The sequence below is a fragment of the Sciurus vulgaris genome (assembly GCF_902686455.1).
Source record: "Sciurus vulgaris genome assembly, chromosome: 14".
Taxonomy (NCBI): Eukaryota; Metazoa; Chordata; class Mammalia; order Rodentia; family Sciuridae; genus Sciurus; species Sciurus vulgaris.
In genome coordinates, this window is record NC_136475.1 from 59,780,995 (window position 1) to 59,798,198 (window position 17,204).

Consider the following 17,204-nt stretch of genomic DNA (forward strand, 5'->3'; position numbering starts at 1 on the left):
AGGGTGCAGGGCACAGTGAGGAGCTGCCAATGCAAACAGACCCTGTGCGCAACGGGAGACTGGTGTGGTCCAGCAGGGCAGGTGAACTCACTTGTCCCCTTCATACAGGTGAGGTTTCCGCAGGGCCTGTGTGACAAAGGAATTCTCCTCCTTGCTCATGAACTCCGGCAGAGGGTGGGACAGGGGGCTCCAGTAGCACTCCTCACTCAGGGAGTGCAGCAAGACCCCCGCCAGGTGCTTGGCCGCCATCTGGCAGAAAGGGAGGAACTCAGATCTGGGCACAAGGGCTCTTCCCTGGCTCACCCGGATGGCCCTCCGCCCACGGTCCAGCCAATCTGCCGGCCTTGCAGTGTGCTGCCTCTCTACTCCTAAGGGCCTCCTTGCTTCGGTCACTCCTCCAGCACTGAGGCTGCCCCACCCCTTCCTTTGGCCTTAGGTAGCTCTACTTCATCTTTTCTCTCCTCTCCTAGACTGGAGGTGCATTTCCTCCTTCTCCTGACCCCAGGGAAACCAGCACAGCTCTGAGCATCCTGCAAGCCCTTAAAAGAGGTGGAGAAGGGCAGGAGGCCACAGGTACAGGCAGCCCTTCCTACCAGGAGCCAGGCTAAGATTCTGATAAGTGACCAAAAATTCCAGTGGAGCATCTGTGGTTATGACTTTAGATGACTAAGAAGGTAGGCCTGAGTCGAGGCAAGAAAGCAAAGTCAAGGATATTTGTTAGGAAACAAATTCCTGAGAATTACTGATATGGCCTTGCTAGGACAGGTTTGTTGGGGATGGCATGGCAGTGGAGTTTAACTCTCATTCTGCTCTGGTGAGAAGGACTTGAGGGTGCTTCTCGGGCTCAGTGAGAAGAGCCATGCGAATTGTTAATAATGTCTGCCACGCACAGGGACAGGTAGGCACCTACACATGACAACGCTGCCATCCCTGATCCAGGGGCTGCCTGCTAGCACTTCTGTTGTCTCCCACTGAAACTGACCCCTGAAAAACAGCCACAGCCAGCAGTCACGTTACCACTTTGAAGTTCTGCGTTGCTTTGGTCTCCACGGTCCGCAGAACCTCCCGGAGTTCCCTCATGCCCTTCACAATGTTCCTGGAGAGAGGGAGACAGAAACAGGGTCATTACCAGCCCTGGTCCCACGGATATCCTCATTAAGTCTACAGATCCAGGGAGAAGCCTGCCTGCTTGAGTTTTCTTTGAACACCTCCAGTTTCTGAAATGAAAGGTCAGAGTTGGAACTCCAGGTCTCTGGAGGCCCTGGACATTGGCAAGCAAAGAGGAAGGAGGTTCCTTCTCTCCCAAAGCCTCTAGCAACTCAGGTTCACCACTAAAAGGATACCAAGGTGGTGTACTGCAAACAAAGCTGTCACCTTGGCCCAAGTGCCTCTGGGTTGTTGGACTTGAGCCAGCTTCAATTCTGTGCCTACCTGCTACATCTGGTCCACACTGGAACCTGTCCTCTCTTCTACATCTCCATCACCAGGCCCAGGCTGGCCCGCCTCACCTTGCATCTGATGGCCATGCCAGCCAGAACACTCCCTCTGGTCAGCTCTCTGTGCCCTGACAATTTTTAGGGTTGTTAAAGTGTGACCCAGAGGGAGAAACATGCCTCATGTTGTAGGCGGTGGTCACACAGGCCTTCCTCACTTAACCCTGAAGTTCCTCAGCACAATATCTATCTCCACTATGTGCAGTCAGCTCTGATGTCTTCCATTTTACCTCTCCCCCTACCCTGCTTTTTAAAATGCTGGCTGCAGTCCACACTGTCCATCTTGCAACCCACCAATAGGTTGAGTCCTTCAGTTCGAAAGCACCTCCCAGCACCCTTGGAGTGTCCAGACGGCACACAGAGGCCATCTGCATCTTCCCCAGGTCAGCCTCCTCTGCAGTTCCCAGTCTAGGCCTTACTACAGCTTCCTGGGATTATCAGGCCACCCCTTCCATCTTCTCCATCTCAGCTCCCACCACTCAGACAAGCTCTTTCTGAACAACCACAGTTCTCAATGTCGAGCGTTGGCAATGGCTTCTCCACTGCCTTCAACAGCCTCTCCCCCCATGAGCCTTTAAAAACTAGTTAGAGCGTCATTCTCTACACAAGGCCTCTCAGTCCCTCCCCAAGCTTGCCTCGCCTGGCTGTTAATTCCTCTTCTGAAGCAAATATGGCACCCTGAGGTCATTGTGGGTTTACCCTGGCACACTGTGGCCTCCCAAGGGTGGGGCTTGGTTCCCACATGTTCCTGAAGCTCAGCTCCATCACAACTCCTGCTTGCAGCATGCACTCAGGTGGGAGATGCACGACCCTGCTCATCTGCTGGGGGTGGGGGTGGGGGTTCCCTGATACACCACCAAGAAGAAGCAAGGGCTGCCAGTTCAGCAAATATAACAAAGATCACAGAGGGCGACCAGCCAGCCCCTCAACTCCCTGAGGTTCCTGGGGGCCTTGGGGTCTAGGAGCTATAGAAGGGTAAGTTTGCAGAAGCAAGTTCTTGGCCTTCAGGGAAGCTCTGGCTTCAGACAAGAAAAACTATGCAAACTGCTAACATTATAAATGGCTCCATTCTCAGCCTTGGTTTTAGGCTGAGTCAGAGTCATGATCTTCCCAACCTGCCTCGTGCTCTGAAGAGGTAAGCAAGAAAGTGAATGTTAACATCCTTAGAAATAGCTCAAGTCCAGGTGCTGCTACTGACAGCTGGGTGGCCCAGGCGGGTGGGCTGGCCTCTGTGGGCTACAGTCTCCTTGCCTAGAAAACAAGGACTTCTGTCAAGCTCAGTGTCTCCCGACTTCTGTTGTGGGTATACCCCTATGTCCACAATGTCTCCATCATCTGCTCATCACTGGTATTATTTATATAATACTTTATACCTTCTTTCTTTTTACTTCAGTATGTATCTCACCTTAACCGAAACACCTGAAATCATGGGTTTCTTGTACTGGTTGTTTTTATTTATTTATTTTAAATTTCACCAATAGATATTAAAATACAGAAATTACTGGGGATTGAACCCAGGGCCTCATGCATACTAAGCAAGTGCTCTACTACTAAGCTACAGAACTGCCTTTTTTTTTTTTTTTTTGCGGTACTGGGGATCGAACCCAGGGCCTCACAAGCACTCTACCGACTGAGCCATCTCCCCAGCCCAGAACTGCTTTTTAAAAGTTAGTGCCTGTCACTTAAAATCACCTTGTGCATCACCAGAGGTACCTGTCCCACACTCTAAGAAATGAAAATGTAGAAAGGAGGTTCTTAAAGCTTGGTCACTGTACTAACAGCATCGGCAATGTCCCAGGAGCTTGTTGGAAATGCAATTTGGCTTCCATCAAGTCTCCAGGGGGTCCTGATGGACACTCAAGGTTGAGAACCACTGGCTTAGATGACTCCAGTGCCCTCTAGTTCTCCTTGTCTAAGAAGCCAGTTTTCAGAAGAGACAATCTGACATGGAAAATGGGGCTCTGCAGTCAGATGCCAAATCTTCACTCTTAGGGACATGAGGTGGCGTCTCTCTGAGTCCTAGACTCCTGTCTGTAGGAGGATTCCCCATCTCCTCAAACAAAGATGTCAGGAAGATGATGGACACAAAGCCCAGGCCCGCCCAAGCATGTGGGAGAGGCTCACTAAATAGTATTTTCCTTTCTCCTAATCTGTACTTTAAGGATCATATTATGGATATTTTAACTTTTATTATTTTGCCTGGAAGCTCAGGAGCTAATGACCGTGGTGGGGGCGGGGGGAGTGCCTGGTTCCTGAGGGAATCCTCTGGCTTTGTGTCCATCTGTCTCCTACCAGCCCCAGCCCCACAGGGGACATACGAGGATTCCCTGGTAGACGACCGGGGACAGGCCTGGAGGCCCCCACAAGCCTCAAGAGGAAAAGTTGGCAGTAGAGATCCTTCAGTCCCTTAGAGGCCTTCCGTCTCAGAAGCCAGAGATGGACAGTAGGCCACAGGCCAGGCCCGGTCAGCTGTGGGGCCAGGGTGGCACCATCCTTCACGAGGGGGAAAGAATAAAGACAAGACTGCAGGAGCTCCCAGCCAAGAGGGGAGATGGCTGGTCATGGGAACCCAGTCCACAGAACGGCAAGGCCAGAAACTGGGTCAAACAGCCATGGGCCGAGGCAGGCTGCCCGAGGCTGCCCAGGGCCCTGTGGTCCAAAGGACGCCAACAGTTGCCTGGACCTCGGGTGATTTTCCACTCTGTGGGCTACCTGCCAGTCTCCTCCCTGGCAGCCTGGCCCAGGCTGCTATAAGGAGGCTGGAGCCAAGGGTGATTACAGCCTCTTCTTCCCACTCCACTGAAAGGACCAACCTCTCTTTTCTGCTGCCAGGAGAGCCCAGCCTTTACTCCTTACATCAGCATCACCCCTGTATCAGCAGATGGGCACCACCTGGGGGCTGGAGGAGCAGGGGCAGGGAATCCGACTCCAACCCCCCAAGCACAAGTAAGGAGTCAGCGGGCTGCATGTAATAAGATCCTGTGTCCCAAAAGTTGTGTCTCATTATTTTTAAACTTACAAGGGATTTTGGCCTCTAAATAAGCTCCCAGGAATTCTATAGCAAAGCAAATCATCACCCTCAGGCATGTTTTGAGCAAATCTCAATTTTTGTTGAATGTCCTTAAAAAGAAAAAAAAAAAAGAGGTGCCAGTGGCCAGGGCTGCAAGGCGGAGATGTGGGATCCCAGCCGACACTGCCCTGTTCCGCAACACTGGGAATGCCCCCCTGCCTCAGCTTACTTCTCTGAGAAACAAAAAAACAGACGGGGCTTCTCAAGCACCTCTGATGGCCACCAGCCTGAGCAATCCTGGCCCAGGCCTAAAGCTGCCTGTGCCAGGTGGAGCCGGGGCTTTTCCGAGCATTTCTGGCTGCCTCGTGAGAGGCCAGCTTGAAAGATCTCTTTGTTCTTGTCTCTCCTGCTGACCTTTCTGAGCCAAGCTGCCCACTTTTAACAATATCCAAACAGGGCCTCAAACAAATCCTGGCCCAGAAACAGGCTGCGTGGGGAGAAGCCAGGAAGCCGTTTATTCCAACTAAAGTAAAGCCCGACTGGCCATGAGCAGAGAGAGAGAGGTGCATGCGGTGATGGACCAAGGACAACAGCTTTCTCAGGGAGGCTTCCAGGTGGGACTGCAAGGGAGGTGGCGGGCTCCTCCAGACCCTCCTCCAGCAGCAGGTGGTGGTGTGCGCATTTTTCAAAGCCCTTCTCCTTGTTCAGTCTTTGTAGTTTCTGATGAGGTGAGTGAGGTCAACAGGCCCCGTTATCCCAGCACAAGTGCAAAGGGTTTTGGTATAAAGAAGGCCCCAAGAGGAAAAAGGTACACTCATACATTGCTGGTGGGGCTGCAAATTAGTGCAGCCACTCTGGAAAGCAATGTGGCGATTCCTTAGAAAACTTGGAATGGACCCACCATTTGACCCAGCTATCCCACTCCTTGGCCTATAGCCAAAGGACTTAAAATCAGCATACTACAGAGATACAGCCACATCAATGTTCATAGCTGCTCAATTCACCATAGCCAGATTGTGGAACCAACCTAGATGCCCTTCAATTGATGAATGGATAAAGAAACTGTGGTATATATATACAATGGAATATTACTCAGCTATAAAGAATAACAAAATTATGGCATTTGCAGGCAAATGGATGAAATTGGAGAATATCATGCTAAGTGAGATAAGCCAATCTTAAAAAGCAAAGGACGAATGATCTTGCTGATAAGCGGATGATGACACATAATGGGGAGTGGGGGGCAAGAATGGAGGAAAGAGGGACTGTATAGAGGGAAAAGAGGGGTGGGAAGGGTGGGGGGGAAGGAAAAAGTAACAGAATGAATCAAACATCACTACCCTATGTAAATGTATGATTACGCAAATGGTATGCTGTTACTCCATGTACAACAGAAACAACATGTATCCCATTTGTTTACAAATAAATTTAAACAAACAAACAAACAAAAAAAGAAGGCCCCAAGAAATTGTGACTGAATAAATAAAGCTCCTTCTCCCAGCAGGGAAAGTAAGGCCTGGGAGGTATCTCCTTCGCAGGTCACGGCCTTTAGCAATGGCAGCGGCAGGCTTACAGTAGTCACCGAGGGCTCAGATCTTACTCCCTTTCAGCCTGGAGACCCCTGAGAAAGCCAGCACCAGTCTTTCCACTGGAGTACTTAGCCCTCCTCTCGCAGCCATTTGAACTGCAGAACTCCTGGGGCTTAATCTGCAAATCTTTACAAAGTGCCCACTGCATACCAAGTACCTGGTCATCAGCCCTGTTGGCAAAAGGCAGTCAGTGTAATCAATTAAGAGACTGAATGAGTGGATGAATATCTTGTGTGGTCTTGCCCGCAAGAAGCCTGCGGTCTTGTTAAGTTAGCCACACTCCTGATTGACCTGGAGCTCAGCAAAGTGTTTTGCACACAGTGGGTGCTTGATGAATTTTTGCTTAGGGGGACTGTTTTGATTTGAATCAGAGAAGGAGAAAATTACATGGAATTAATCACTGAAAGGAATCAAAACAGATGCTGGTGCACAGGATCCCAACCAGAAGTCTGCACTTCAAGACTGGATCGTGTGTGAGAGGTTTCCAGTCAAAGACCCAGAAGAGTGAGCATAGCCAGTTGGCAGATCCCAACAGCTGGAGGGTTGATTCGGGAGACAAGGTGAGGTGAAGTTCAAATGGTTAGCAAGATGTACACTTCAGCCAGAGATCTAAATCACCCTTTCAAAAACTAAAATACTTCAGCTCCAGCCCCAGAATAAGGATGTGCTCGGAGGACTGCGGATGCCCAGGCAAGGGGCTCTTTCTTCCCAGTGCGGTGGCAGATGGGCAGTGGTTAAGGTGGGGAGGTGGGTGCAGACAATAAATACAGGGTGTAATGTGTTAATAGAGAGGCTGGGATGGGTCCTGGAGGCCTCCCATGACCCAAAGCACTGTACAGAGCACAGGGGCTCAGAGCACAGGTTTCATGGTTGGGTGAGTCTGGTCCTTTAACTCCCCTGGGAACAATCCATCTCCTGCTCTCCCCTGGTCCTGCACACACTGATGGCTGCTGAGAATAAGACAAAATTACTGCTTCCTGCAAACACTTCACGTGGGTCCACCAAACAGCAGTATGGGTTTCTGAAGATGTTTCCATACTTTCCCACTCACTGCTTAGCTGGCAAGCGCAGCAGAAGGTGTAAGTTCATGCGCACACGTGCACACACACACACCAGGGAAAGGGAGACTGAACAACTGCCAGTCCCGGAGAGCTGCCTTAGAAAACACATTCCCCCTTCTCTGTTGTTTGGTTTGGGTACAGTGAGCACATGTTGCTTTTCTAATTTAAATTTTTTTTTTTTTTTTTTTTTTTTTTTTTTTTAACGAACAAGCATAAAACCTACAGCCCACTTGGTTCAAGGCACATGGCCCATGCTCACCACAACCCTGAGTACTGAATGGGTGGAGGCAGAAAGAGGGGGAAGAAAATGAAGAGAAAGGGCCCTTTGCCCACCACGGGTGAAGGAGTAGAGTCAGCTCTCGGCCCTGTTCTTGGCAGATGCCCAGGCATTCAGTCTAGTGAGGTCAGAGTCACTGACAGGGACAACCAGCTTCCCCAGCATTTCACTACAGCACATCGCCTCCTTCCCCTCCCAGCCCCCTGCTGCCTCACTCCTAGAGCTGCTTCATGCAGGTGAACCATGATGGGTCCGATGGGTCCGGCTGCCCTTACCCCCTTGTCCCTCTGCCCCCCAACACAACAGAAAGGCGCTCCCTGCAGACAGACCTGCGGCCCCAGAAATTCCAACCAGAGTCCACGGCTGCCCTCTAGTGGCAGCAAGGGAAAATGACACCCCCCAGGTGTCCCAACCCCCACCCTTTGTATGGGAGCCTCCCAATTCCTGACGGTTCCTTGGGGTGAGCACTTTGGGATTTAGCTCAGTTAGAAATGCTTGTCATCATCCACAGAGTAGGCGGTAGGAGTCATCTGGAGAAATTAACTGCTGGATCAATAGGGCAAGGCCCCTGGAGAAAGTTAACAACCCTCGGACACACTGAATGAGCAACGGGGCAGTGGCCTCTGACTCAGCCAGCATGAGGGAAGCCCAGGCAACCCCGAAGCTCAGACTGCAAGGGAGGCTGCATGGCTCAGGCACACGCCACCCACTCTGCACAAGGGACAAGGCCACGCTTTTGAAATTCTGTCAAATCCTCCATAGGAGGCCCAAGGCTGGACACTGGGGCAGATGCTGCTTGTGGCCCACAGGCCCCATCCTGGGCCCACCACAGACACATGTAGGAATGAGCTGAGGCCCTCCCATCTCCCTTCCCTTGGCAGCACCTAGCCCCATCTCCACCCATCTGGCCCCTCGGGGTGAATCTGAGCCACCTTTGGGGTTCACCCTGTCCCGGGCAGCACCACCACCTCCCTGACTTCTTCCCTTCCCCTGTCTGGATTTCTTTACTGAGGTTTCCCTTGGGAGGTATCCTGCTCACAGCTGCACCTCACACAGCTAAGGGTGGGGCCTGGCACACCGTGGGCACTCGGGCGAGCTGCGGAGGGAACTGCTGGGCTGTCCTCTGGACTTTCTGGCTTTAGTCCGCATCTCCCACTGGGCTGTAAGCTCCTCATTCCAGGAGGGCTTTCTTCTACCTTTCCAAACACCCCAAGAGCCCAGATGAGCAGGGTGCAATTTTACTGGCAGGACGTGACTCCATGGCCCTTTAAAATCTTGCCAGGGCTGCCCTGGAGATGTCAGGTATCTGGGTCCCAGCCTACCCCTGAACTTCTGCTTCTAGCACCTTAACTTACCCTGCTGCCAGGACATTTCTCAGTGTCTGGAGACATTTTTGGTTGCCACACTTGGGGGTTAGGGTGCTACTGGCATGCAGTGGGTGAGGGTCAGAGATGTCAATAAAACCTATAATGGCTAGGACAGCCCCCACAATGAAGAGTTATCTGGTTCAAAATACCAACAGGGCTGAGACTGAGAAGCTCCCGTCTAAAGAGACTTTACATTATTTTTTTAACTTCCTAGTAGCAACAAATGTGTAAGAAAAATACCAGAACTGGTGATTTTCCTAGGAAGATATAACTGTCACCAAAGGACAGTAACATGCCATTACAAAAGCTCACTGATATAGCCTTAATGGGAGCAGGTGGTAGGCTGGGCCACGTCTCTGTAATGAGCAAGGTCTTGTCATCACAGGGCTGGACAGACCCCGAATCAGTGCCTGGCTCACTGGCTCTGCCACCAATTAGCCAGCAACTTTGAGTAAATTACTCCACATCTTTCCTCAGTAAAACAGGGACTGTATCAGATCCTGCCTCTTAGAATTACCTAGAAAAGCACTGCAGGAAGTACTCAACAAATATTAGCTACTATTATGAGGAAAGGTTCAGAGAAACTATTTACAGCCCAGCCAGGTACAGGGCACTGCAACCCCTGTTTTATACATCTCTGTCACTTTCTGGGGCCACCTCTGGGCTGGATGGGGCCACAGGAAACAGAAGGGCTGAGTAACTGCCACGTGTCCTGGGGACCGCCGCTCACATTCAGAGACTTTAAATGTTTGGGCTGTTTACTTGGAAAGAAATGATGATTAATTTCCATTCCTCTTTATGCACTGTGGTTGGAGTGGGTGGGGTGGAGCTGGTTTCTTGGCTTTAAAGACTGAAATGTGTGCTTCAGGAAGAAAAAGGATGAAGGGGCGGGGCAGAGTTACAGGAACAGAAAAGCTACTGAAATTACTTAGGCTTTTATAGGGGGTAATGTTTGGTTAATGCTCCGGCCCACGGCACCTCAAGCGTGCACGCGCGTGCACACACACACACACACACATACCGCGCGCGCACACAAGACTCCCGGCCCTCCCACACAGCCCGAGTGTACAGAATGAAATGAGAGGAGGCAGGCGGTGTCTGGGAGGGAGGGCAGGCAGAGGAGCCATCCTTTGAAAATGGTGACTCAGGGTCACAGAGGCAAAAAGAGAATGGAGTCTGTGTCCCAAGGATCCATTCACAGGCCCCAGTCACCACCAGGGCCCTGTCCCTCCCCACACACCCCTTAGGCCAGCCAAACTTCCCTTCCACACCCAAAACATTAGAAAGGGTTTCAAGGCTGTCCAGACCTGCAGTTGGAGCCCGGTGGATGAGTTTGGGCCAGTGACAATTCTTCAAACCTTTACCCATAAGGGGTAATTCTTTACCCCTTATGGGTAAAGCGGGACCATACGACCTTCTTCACAGAGCACTGTAGGCTGGGCACCAGTGCAGCCAGCAGGTACCTGATAACCCACCATGCTATCTCCCTCCTTCCCTCCTGCCTAACACTGATTTCACCTTAGCCTCACTACACCTGCAGAAAAGGGGAAGAGGTGGAAGTGGGGATACCCTCAGTAGAGGGGGTTTATCAGAAGTACCTCTCCAGGCTGAGTTCCATCCCCTTCCTCTCTCCAGAACTGCCCCCCTCAACTACCACCACCACGCAGGACCGTGGCTCGGGAGCCGAGCTAGTGGGGTGGAGGAGGAACTTGCTCAGGGTCACAGAGCAACCTTCACGGCCCCACCCTGACTTCCTCCAGCTGTGAAGGCACCCACACAATTTTTCACATCAGAAGCTAGGACACAGCACCTGCCAAGCACCAGTGCACTTGGAGGAAGCAGGGCCAAACTGTGCGCACCTCAAGGGTGGAGCAGGGTCTTGTAAGGGGACTTCGGCTGTGGGCAGTGGAGCCCAGTGGTTAAGAGCACCAACTCCAAAAGCCAGCCGGGCCCCACATGCATAATCCTGGCTACACTCAGGTCAGATCACTTTTGTTCTCCATGCCTCAGTTTCCCATCTACAAGACAGAGACGCTACCTATCTCACAGGGAGGACTAACACATACAAGTCAACACTTATCAAGAGTCTTGTGCAAATTTAGCCCTTAGTTAAGTGGCTTGAATTATCATATGAAATAGTTATCAGATGAATGGAGACAGAACATTGAAATCAGAATGGTCCCCTTCCCATGAACACTCCTCCACAAGGCTCCTCATATATAAGGCACCCCTCTGCCCTTAGTGCCTTCGACAGTCCTGGGGAGGAGGACTTCCAAGCTCTGTAGTGCAGGGACCAGCAAACTTTTCCACGAAGGGCAAATAAAGAGAGCAAATATTAAAGGCTTTCCTATAAGATCCCAACTGCAACCACTCAACTCCACCATAAGACAGTATGTGAGTAAATGGGCGTGGCTGTGCTCTAATAAAGGTTTATTTACAAAAACGGGCTGTCAAGCGTACTCCTCAAGTTCAGCTTGCACAGGTCAGAGTGGGCTTCCGACACTGCTGACAGCCTCACAGGGTCTTCCTCCAAACCTCTGCAGGAGGGGAGCTGAGGGCCACAGCTGTGTTCCCCAGATTCATCCCTGGGAGCTCACAACTGGCAGACAGAGGGGTTCCCACCTGGGCACAGCGATGAGGGCAATGGCAGTTCCAGCTAGAGCTGCCGGGGCAGTAAACACAGGAATCAGCCTGCTGGGCCACCGTATCTGAAATGGAGGCTCGGTAACTAAGAAAAGATCACCTGCTTTTTTGGATGTGGGCAGGGGCAGCTGGGTTCCTTGGTCCCCATGTCCTTCCACAGTCATGGGTGGTCTGAGGAGCTAAGGGCTGTGGCCAGCCCCATCCACCTTGGCTACCTGGACCCCTGGATCCACTGGTCTTAAACAGGGACACCAATACTCCCTGACCTCACACTTGAGAAATTTAAAAAAAGCAAAGGGTATAAAGTTCACATCTGGGCCAATAGCCTGTCCAGTCATGGAATGCATGAAAATAATAAAAACAAATGACAATATTATTGGATTTGATGTTCTAAGTAGTTGTGACATATCAGACGCTCTGGTGGGTGTTCACATGTGATTCCATTCAAGTGGGCCTTGCCCCCACTTCACAGTTGAGGGCACAGAGTTCAGAGAGTTCAAGGGACTTGCCCACAGTCACTCAGGCACCAGCAGCGGAACTGGGATTCACCCTTGGAGGTGGCTGCAAAGCTGTGCTTCTCCCTCTTCTTCTCCACCAGGCAGGAGGGGAGTGCAAAGGCAGCCCGCTTCAGGGTTGGACCCTTTCACACTATGATGAGGATGATGATGATGTGGTGGTGGTGGTGGTGATCATGAGTTTTGATAACACACTGAGCCATATCCCTGGCCCTTTTTATTTTTTATTTTGAGACACGGTTTCCCTAAGTTGCTTAGGGCCTTGCTAAGTTGTTGAGGCTGGCTTTGAACTTGTGATCCTCCTGTCTTAGCCTCCTGAGCCACTGGCCTTACAGGGGTGTGCCACCATGCCTGGCCTCCCACATTGCTCTTATCATCTGGAAGATCCTGGCTGGTGCCGCACCCCCCTTTCCAGCCCTGCTCTAACAGGGGCTGTTAGAGGAGAGAGATGAAGAGGGCACAGGCCCACCAAGGCCCAAGGCCACCTGCCTGCCCATGGTACTGCGGCCTCCCCTGCCTCCCAGAGTGGCCTCACTAAGGTGTGCTCCAAATTCTGGGCAAGGCACTCCACTTCCTTCTCTTCAAGGCAGTTGAAGGTTTCAACTCAGTGGTCACCGAAACCCCAGAAGGGATGCAGCTCTGATGGGTAGGCTGCTGGGTTGGACAGGGTGCTCACTGGATGGAAATGCTCACCCTGGTTCCAGTCAGACTGCTTTGCTCGGAGCACCTGCCCACCTAGAAACACCCCCAAAGGAGGGCTCTATGTGAAACCAAGTTTGGAAAACGACACAGCTTTGCTCCTCCTGGAGATCTGCTATCTTCCCTCATTCACAGGTTCCTGTTCTAAAGAATCAGACATCAATCTACTGCTTCCCAAGCTTCTTTGGCCAGGGGCCCTTCCCTGCAGATCCCAGCCCACCTAAATGCCTCGGCCTTATCCCACCTCCTCTGTCCCTCCCTGATTCCTGTGGCTCTCCACACCAGGGCCCAGCTCAAGCCTGACCTTCCCATTGTGTGCCTGGGCCCACCCAGCACTGTTCTGGCCTTTAGGAGTGAGCTCAGGCCCTCCTGCTGCCAGCAGGCAACTTTTATGGGGAAGCGGGGTGGGCAGGAACAACAGAGGCTCACAGCCAAGTCCTGGAAGGAGAGGGCAGGCTACAAGCAACATGTACTATTTTTTGTTGTTGTTTTTGCAAAAACAAAACAAAACAAAAATCCTATGCAAAATAAACATCAAAATGGTAATAGTGATTATCCAGAAGAGAGAGCTGAAAGAGGCTGAAGGCTGAGCTGATCCCTGATATCACTGATGGCTAAGGATTTAATCAATCAAGACTGCATAACGAAGCCTCCATAAAAACTCCACAGCACTGGGTCTGGAGAGATTCCAGCTTGCCGAACTCCGGGAGGGTGGCAACCCAGAGAGGGCCCAGAAGCTTCACGCCCATTCCCCTATGCTGTGTGTGTCTTCCACCTGGCTGCTCCTGAGCTCTAACACTCTATAGGAACCTATAACCTAGGAAGTGAAGTGTTTTCCTTGTTCTGTAAACTGGTCTAGCAAATTATGGAGCCTGAGATGGGGTTGTGGAAACCTCTAATTTGTAGCCAAGTCAGACAGATGTCATGGGTAACCTTCTGGCAAGTGGCTTCTGGCAAGTGGCTTCTGGTGGGACAGCCTGTGGGACCTGAGCTAATGCTGGTTAGTGTCGGAACTGAACTGAATTGTAGGGACCCCTCCCAGCTGGTGCTGGAGAACAGGTTGTGGGTGAGGGTGGTTCACAGAATGGTCTGTGTTGAGAATAGACTAGGAGAAAATAGTAAGTTGGTTTTTCCCAATATACAGATAACTATGTATAAGAATCATCTATTCAAAAGCAGGTTAAATAAAAATGGATCAAGTGAAATTTAACAAAGTAAACCATACCAAAAATGACAGCCAGATTTTGGAGAGCTCCAAGCAGTCAGTGGAAAGGAAGCTGCAGACCCTAGCCCTGGGTCATCCCACCTCCTGATCATCCCGCCTCGACACTCATGAGGGCTGAGTGAGGTAAGCTGAGGCCTGGGACAAGTTTTTCCTCCCACGGGGACAAACCACACTCAGCATGTGTCTCCTCCTCTTGCCAATGACACCCTCCAGCCCCAGCTCACAGTGTCTGTGGAGGATGCAGAGGAAGAAGTTGAGGGGGCCCAAAGTCCCTGCAACAGAGACAGACAGGAACCCCTGGCCTGCCTGGATGGAGGACTTGCAGCAGGCAGGGTGGCCTTGAACTATGCCAGCCCACAAGACACCTGCCTACAGAGCACCTTCCTGATTCTGGAGCTTTCCTTCCCTAGTCACTGTCACCCAATGCGTGCCACAAACTACCACTCCTGGCCTGGCACCCTATTCCAGCCACCCCTCCACTATTCACCGAGGGGTTCCTGCTTCACCCAGCAGCAAACCACAAAGACAGTCATCCCGGCACCATGGTGCCCAGGGCTTGGGCAGAATGAGTTCGCAGTGGAACCCCGAAATGATGCCAGGCCTGCACAGTCACCATCTTTCCCTTTCCTATTCCTTGGAATTTGGAATGAGTAAGTATCAGCCTTTCCATTTGATTTCTGGAGTACCTGAGTTCAGAGAAGTAAAATGGCTTTGCCTGTACCTCGTGGACAGGGGACGATAGCAGGCCAGCGCCAAGCCAGCTCCCTCCCTCTGTGCCCTCAACACTACCTTCCAGGCCTGGCTCCCACTCTCCCCTCTGGAGGCAGCCACTCCTGCCCTCCTCCTCAGTGGTGTCCCCCCAGGCACACAGCCTGTATTGCTTCAGGAGCCTTCTGAAGCTCAGCCCTTCCACACACCCGTCTAACAAGATGTGACATGTGCCAGCCCGGCTCCATCCTCTCTGGAGAGTGTGCATGCATACACGTGCACACACACACACACACACACACACACACACACACACGCCAGCCCAGAGCTAAGGCAGCATCAAAAGCACCGGCCAAGGAGAAAGGTCCAGGTTCTGCTTGGCCGCAGCGACCTACCCCTTCTTCAGGTTTTTCACGTAGGCGCTCTGGAGGGCAGCTTCCAGAAAGTAGGTAAGCTCATAGTCAGCCGGCTGAGAGCCTTTCAGATGCCGTGAGGTGCTGTTGTTGGTGGCCTAAGAAGAGAACACAGAGGGAGAGCTGTTGTGTCAAAGTTCAGAGGCCTGGGGAGTGACAGCCCAGCAGCAGGAGGTGGCGCTCACCCCAGCCCCAGCTGCCTCAGGGCATATGATGCAATGCTCAGACAAAACTCAACCCCACTCCCTTTGACTGAAAGTAAGTCTCAGGGCTGGGAATGCAGCTCAGTGGTAGAACACTTGCTGAGCGTGTGCCCGGCCCTGAGTTTAATCCCCAGCACCACAAAAATACAAAACAAAAACATGTCTAAAATGTCCTCCCCACATCCACATGCCGGAAGCCCACAGCCTCCTGTCTAACAGGATCTGCTCAGCAGTCAGAGAGCTTTGAATTCATTAACTCGTTCCATCCTCAGAGCAATGCTCTCAGGTCAGACTGTCCTCATCCCCATTTCACAGGTGAGAACACTGATGCATGGTGCTCCTGCTGCCCCAGCCACCCAGGCAGTGGGTGGCAGAGCAGGGCAGTCAGGCTGAGCCCACGCTTTTCCTCTCACTACCTGCAGATGTCCCCGTCTGTTCCCGGCCAGGCAGAGACGTCCCTCTTACACTGACAGCACTATTGCCTGAGCAGAGACAGAGAGACAGAGAGGGTCCCTGCCCTTCTCTGCATGCAAATCTCCCCTCCCGCAGGACAGGGGCTGTTTCCTGAGTCCCACTGCTGCCCACACCACAACCCAAGTAAAAAAAAAGAGGTGAGGGAAGGAAACTAAGGGAACAGCCACCAAAAGCCTCATTTAAGCCTCACAATAGTCCTCTACGGCTGGGTCTGGGTGCTTTTAATAGATGAGGAGACCGAGGCTGAGAAAGTGCCCGTGGTCACAAAGCTGTGTGGGCCTGGACTTCAAACTCAAGTCTGGCCGGCTACTGAGTTCAGGCCACTTCTCCTTATTGGTTAATTCATCCCACATGTGAGTGCCTTCCATCTGCCAGGTACTGCACTGTCCCTGCCATACACCACGGAACACCAGTGCATCCCAGGGTCACCCAGTCGTGCCAAGATAGGCCTTCAGTACGCCACTTTTATTGATCTATAACGTAAAAAAAATAAAATAAAAAGAAAGAAAATGAGCACTTCTTCAACTCCTCTCTCAGAAATCAAAGTAGATTGAAGAGTTCCTATGAACCTCAGAAGTTAGGACTGGGTATCAGGACAGACACACAGGATTTCTGAGAAGCAGAGTTCTGTGGCCCACCTTTGACTTGGGATACCAGCAATCGGGGCCCCTCTGTTCACCTATTGTCACCAGGTGGTGACTCTAGCCATGGACAATAGCATAGCTCACCAACTTCATTCCTTTAAAAAGACCAAAGCCTCCACTTTCAGCTGAGTAGAAAATGTCATCTGTTTCCAAAAGTTTCCTTCAAATGCAAATTCGAGGGGCTGGGGATACAGCTCAGTTGGTAGAGTGCTTGCCTCATAAGCACAAGGCCCTGGGTTCAATCCCCAGCACCGCAAAAAAAAAAAAAAAAAAAAAAAAAAAAAGCAAATTTGAATGCAGAGAGCCCCTAAAATGCTGCTTTCTGGCAGTGATCCAGTGACCTTAAGGAGGTCACATGGAGGCCAAGTCTTCAGGTGGCAGCTGCTGCTGCAGGGACCTGTATCTGCAGCAGCCTCTCTTTTTCTCCTAAGTCCAATCAGGCAGGGAACCAGGCCAGTGGCTCTTAACAGGGGGTGATCTGACCCTCAGAGGACGTTCAGCAGTCTTCAGAGGCCTTTTTGGTTGTCACAATTGGGGGTGTGTGCTGCTGACACCAGGTGACAGAGGGCAGGGAAGTTACCAGACATCCTACAGTTCACAGAGCCCCCACAGCAAAGAAGGACCCAACTGCCCGGTCGGTAGTGCTGAGACTGAGAATCCCAGCGCTATGGGGCATGTCTGGCCCGAGGTGGACTCCTCCAGAAAGGCCCATCCCCAAAACTCGCTGGGCTGACTTCCGGCCACTGGCCACAGCAGGGGAGGTTCAGGTGTCTCTCAGCTCAGGCCACCTCCTCCTCCAAGGTGCCAATCCTAACCCACTCTGCGGAGCACCTGCTATCTACCGTCTACTAAGTCTCCGGGAGGCAGAGGCTGAGGTACACCC

General features: G+C 51.7%; 1 protein-coding gene across 1 annotated transcript in view; it reads right to left on the reverse strand.

Annotated features, from left to right (window-relative positions):
* TTC7A (tetratricopeptide repeat domain 7A) overlaps positions 1-17,204 on the reverse strand; it is a 115,957-nt gene that overhangs the window by 71,747 nt on the left and 27,006 nt on the right. Inside the window, exons 5-7 of the mRNA XM_079111622.1 lie at positions 14,983-15,098; positions 1,018-1,096; positions 92-249 (exon numbers count right to left, since the gene is read on the reverse strand). Coding sequence (XP_078967748.1) covers positions 92-249; positions 1,018-1,096; positions 14,983-15,098 — 353 coding nt within the window. The remainder of the gene's footprint in view (positions 1-91; positions 250-1,017; positions 1,097-14,982; positions 15,099-17,204) is intronic.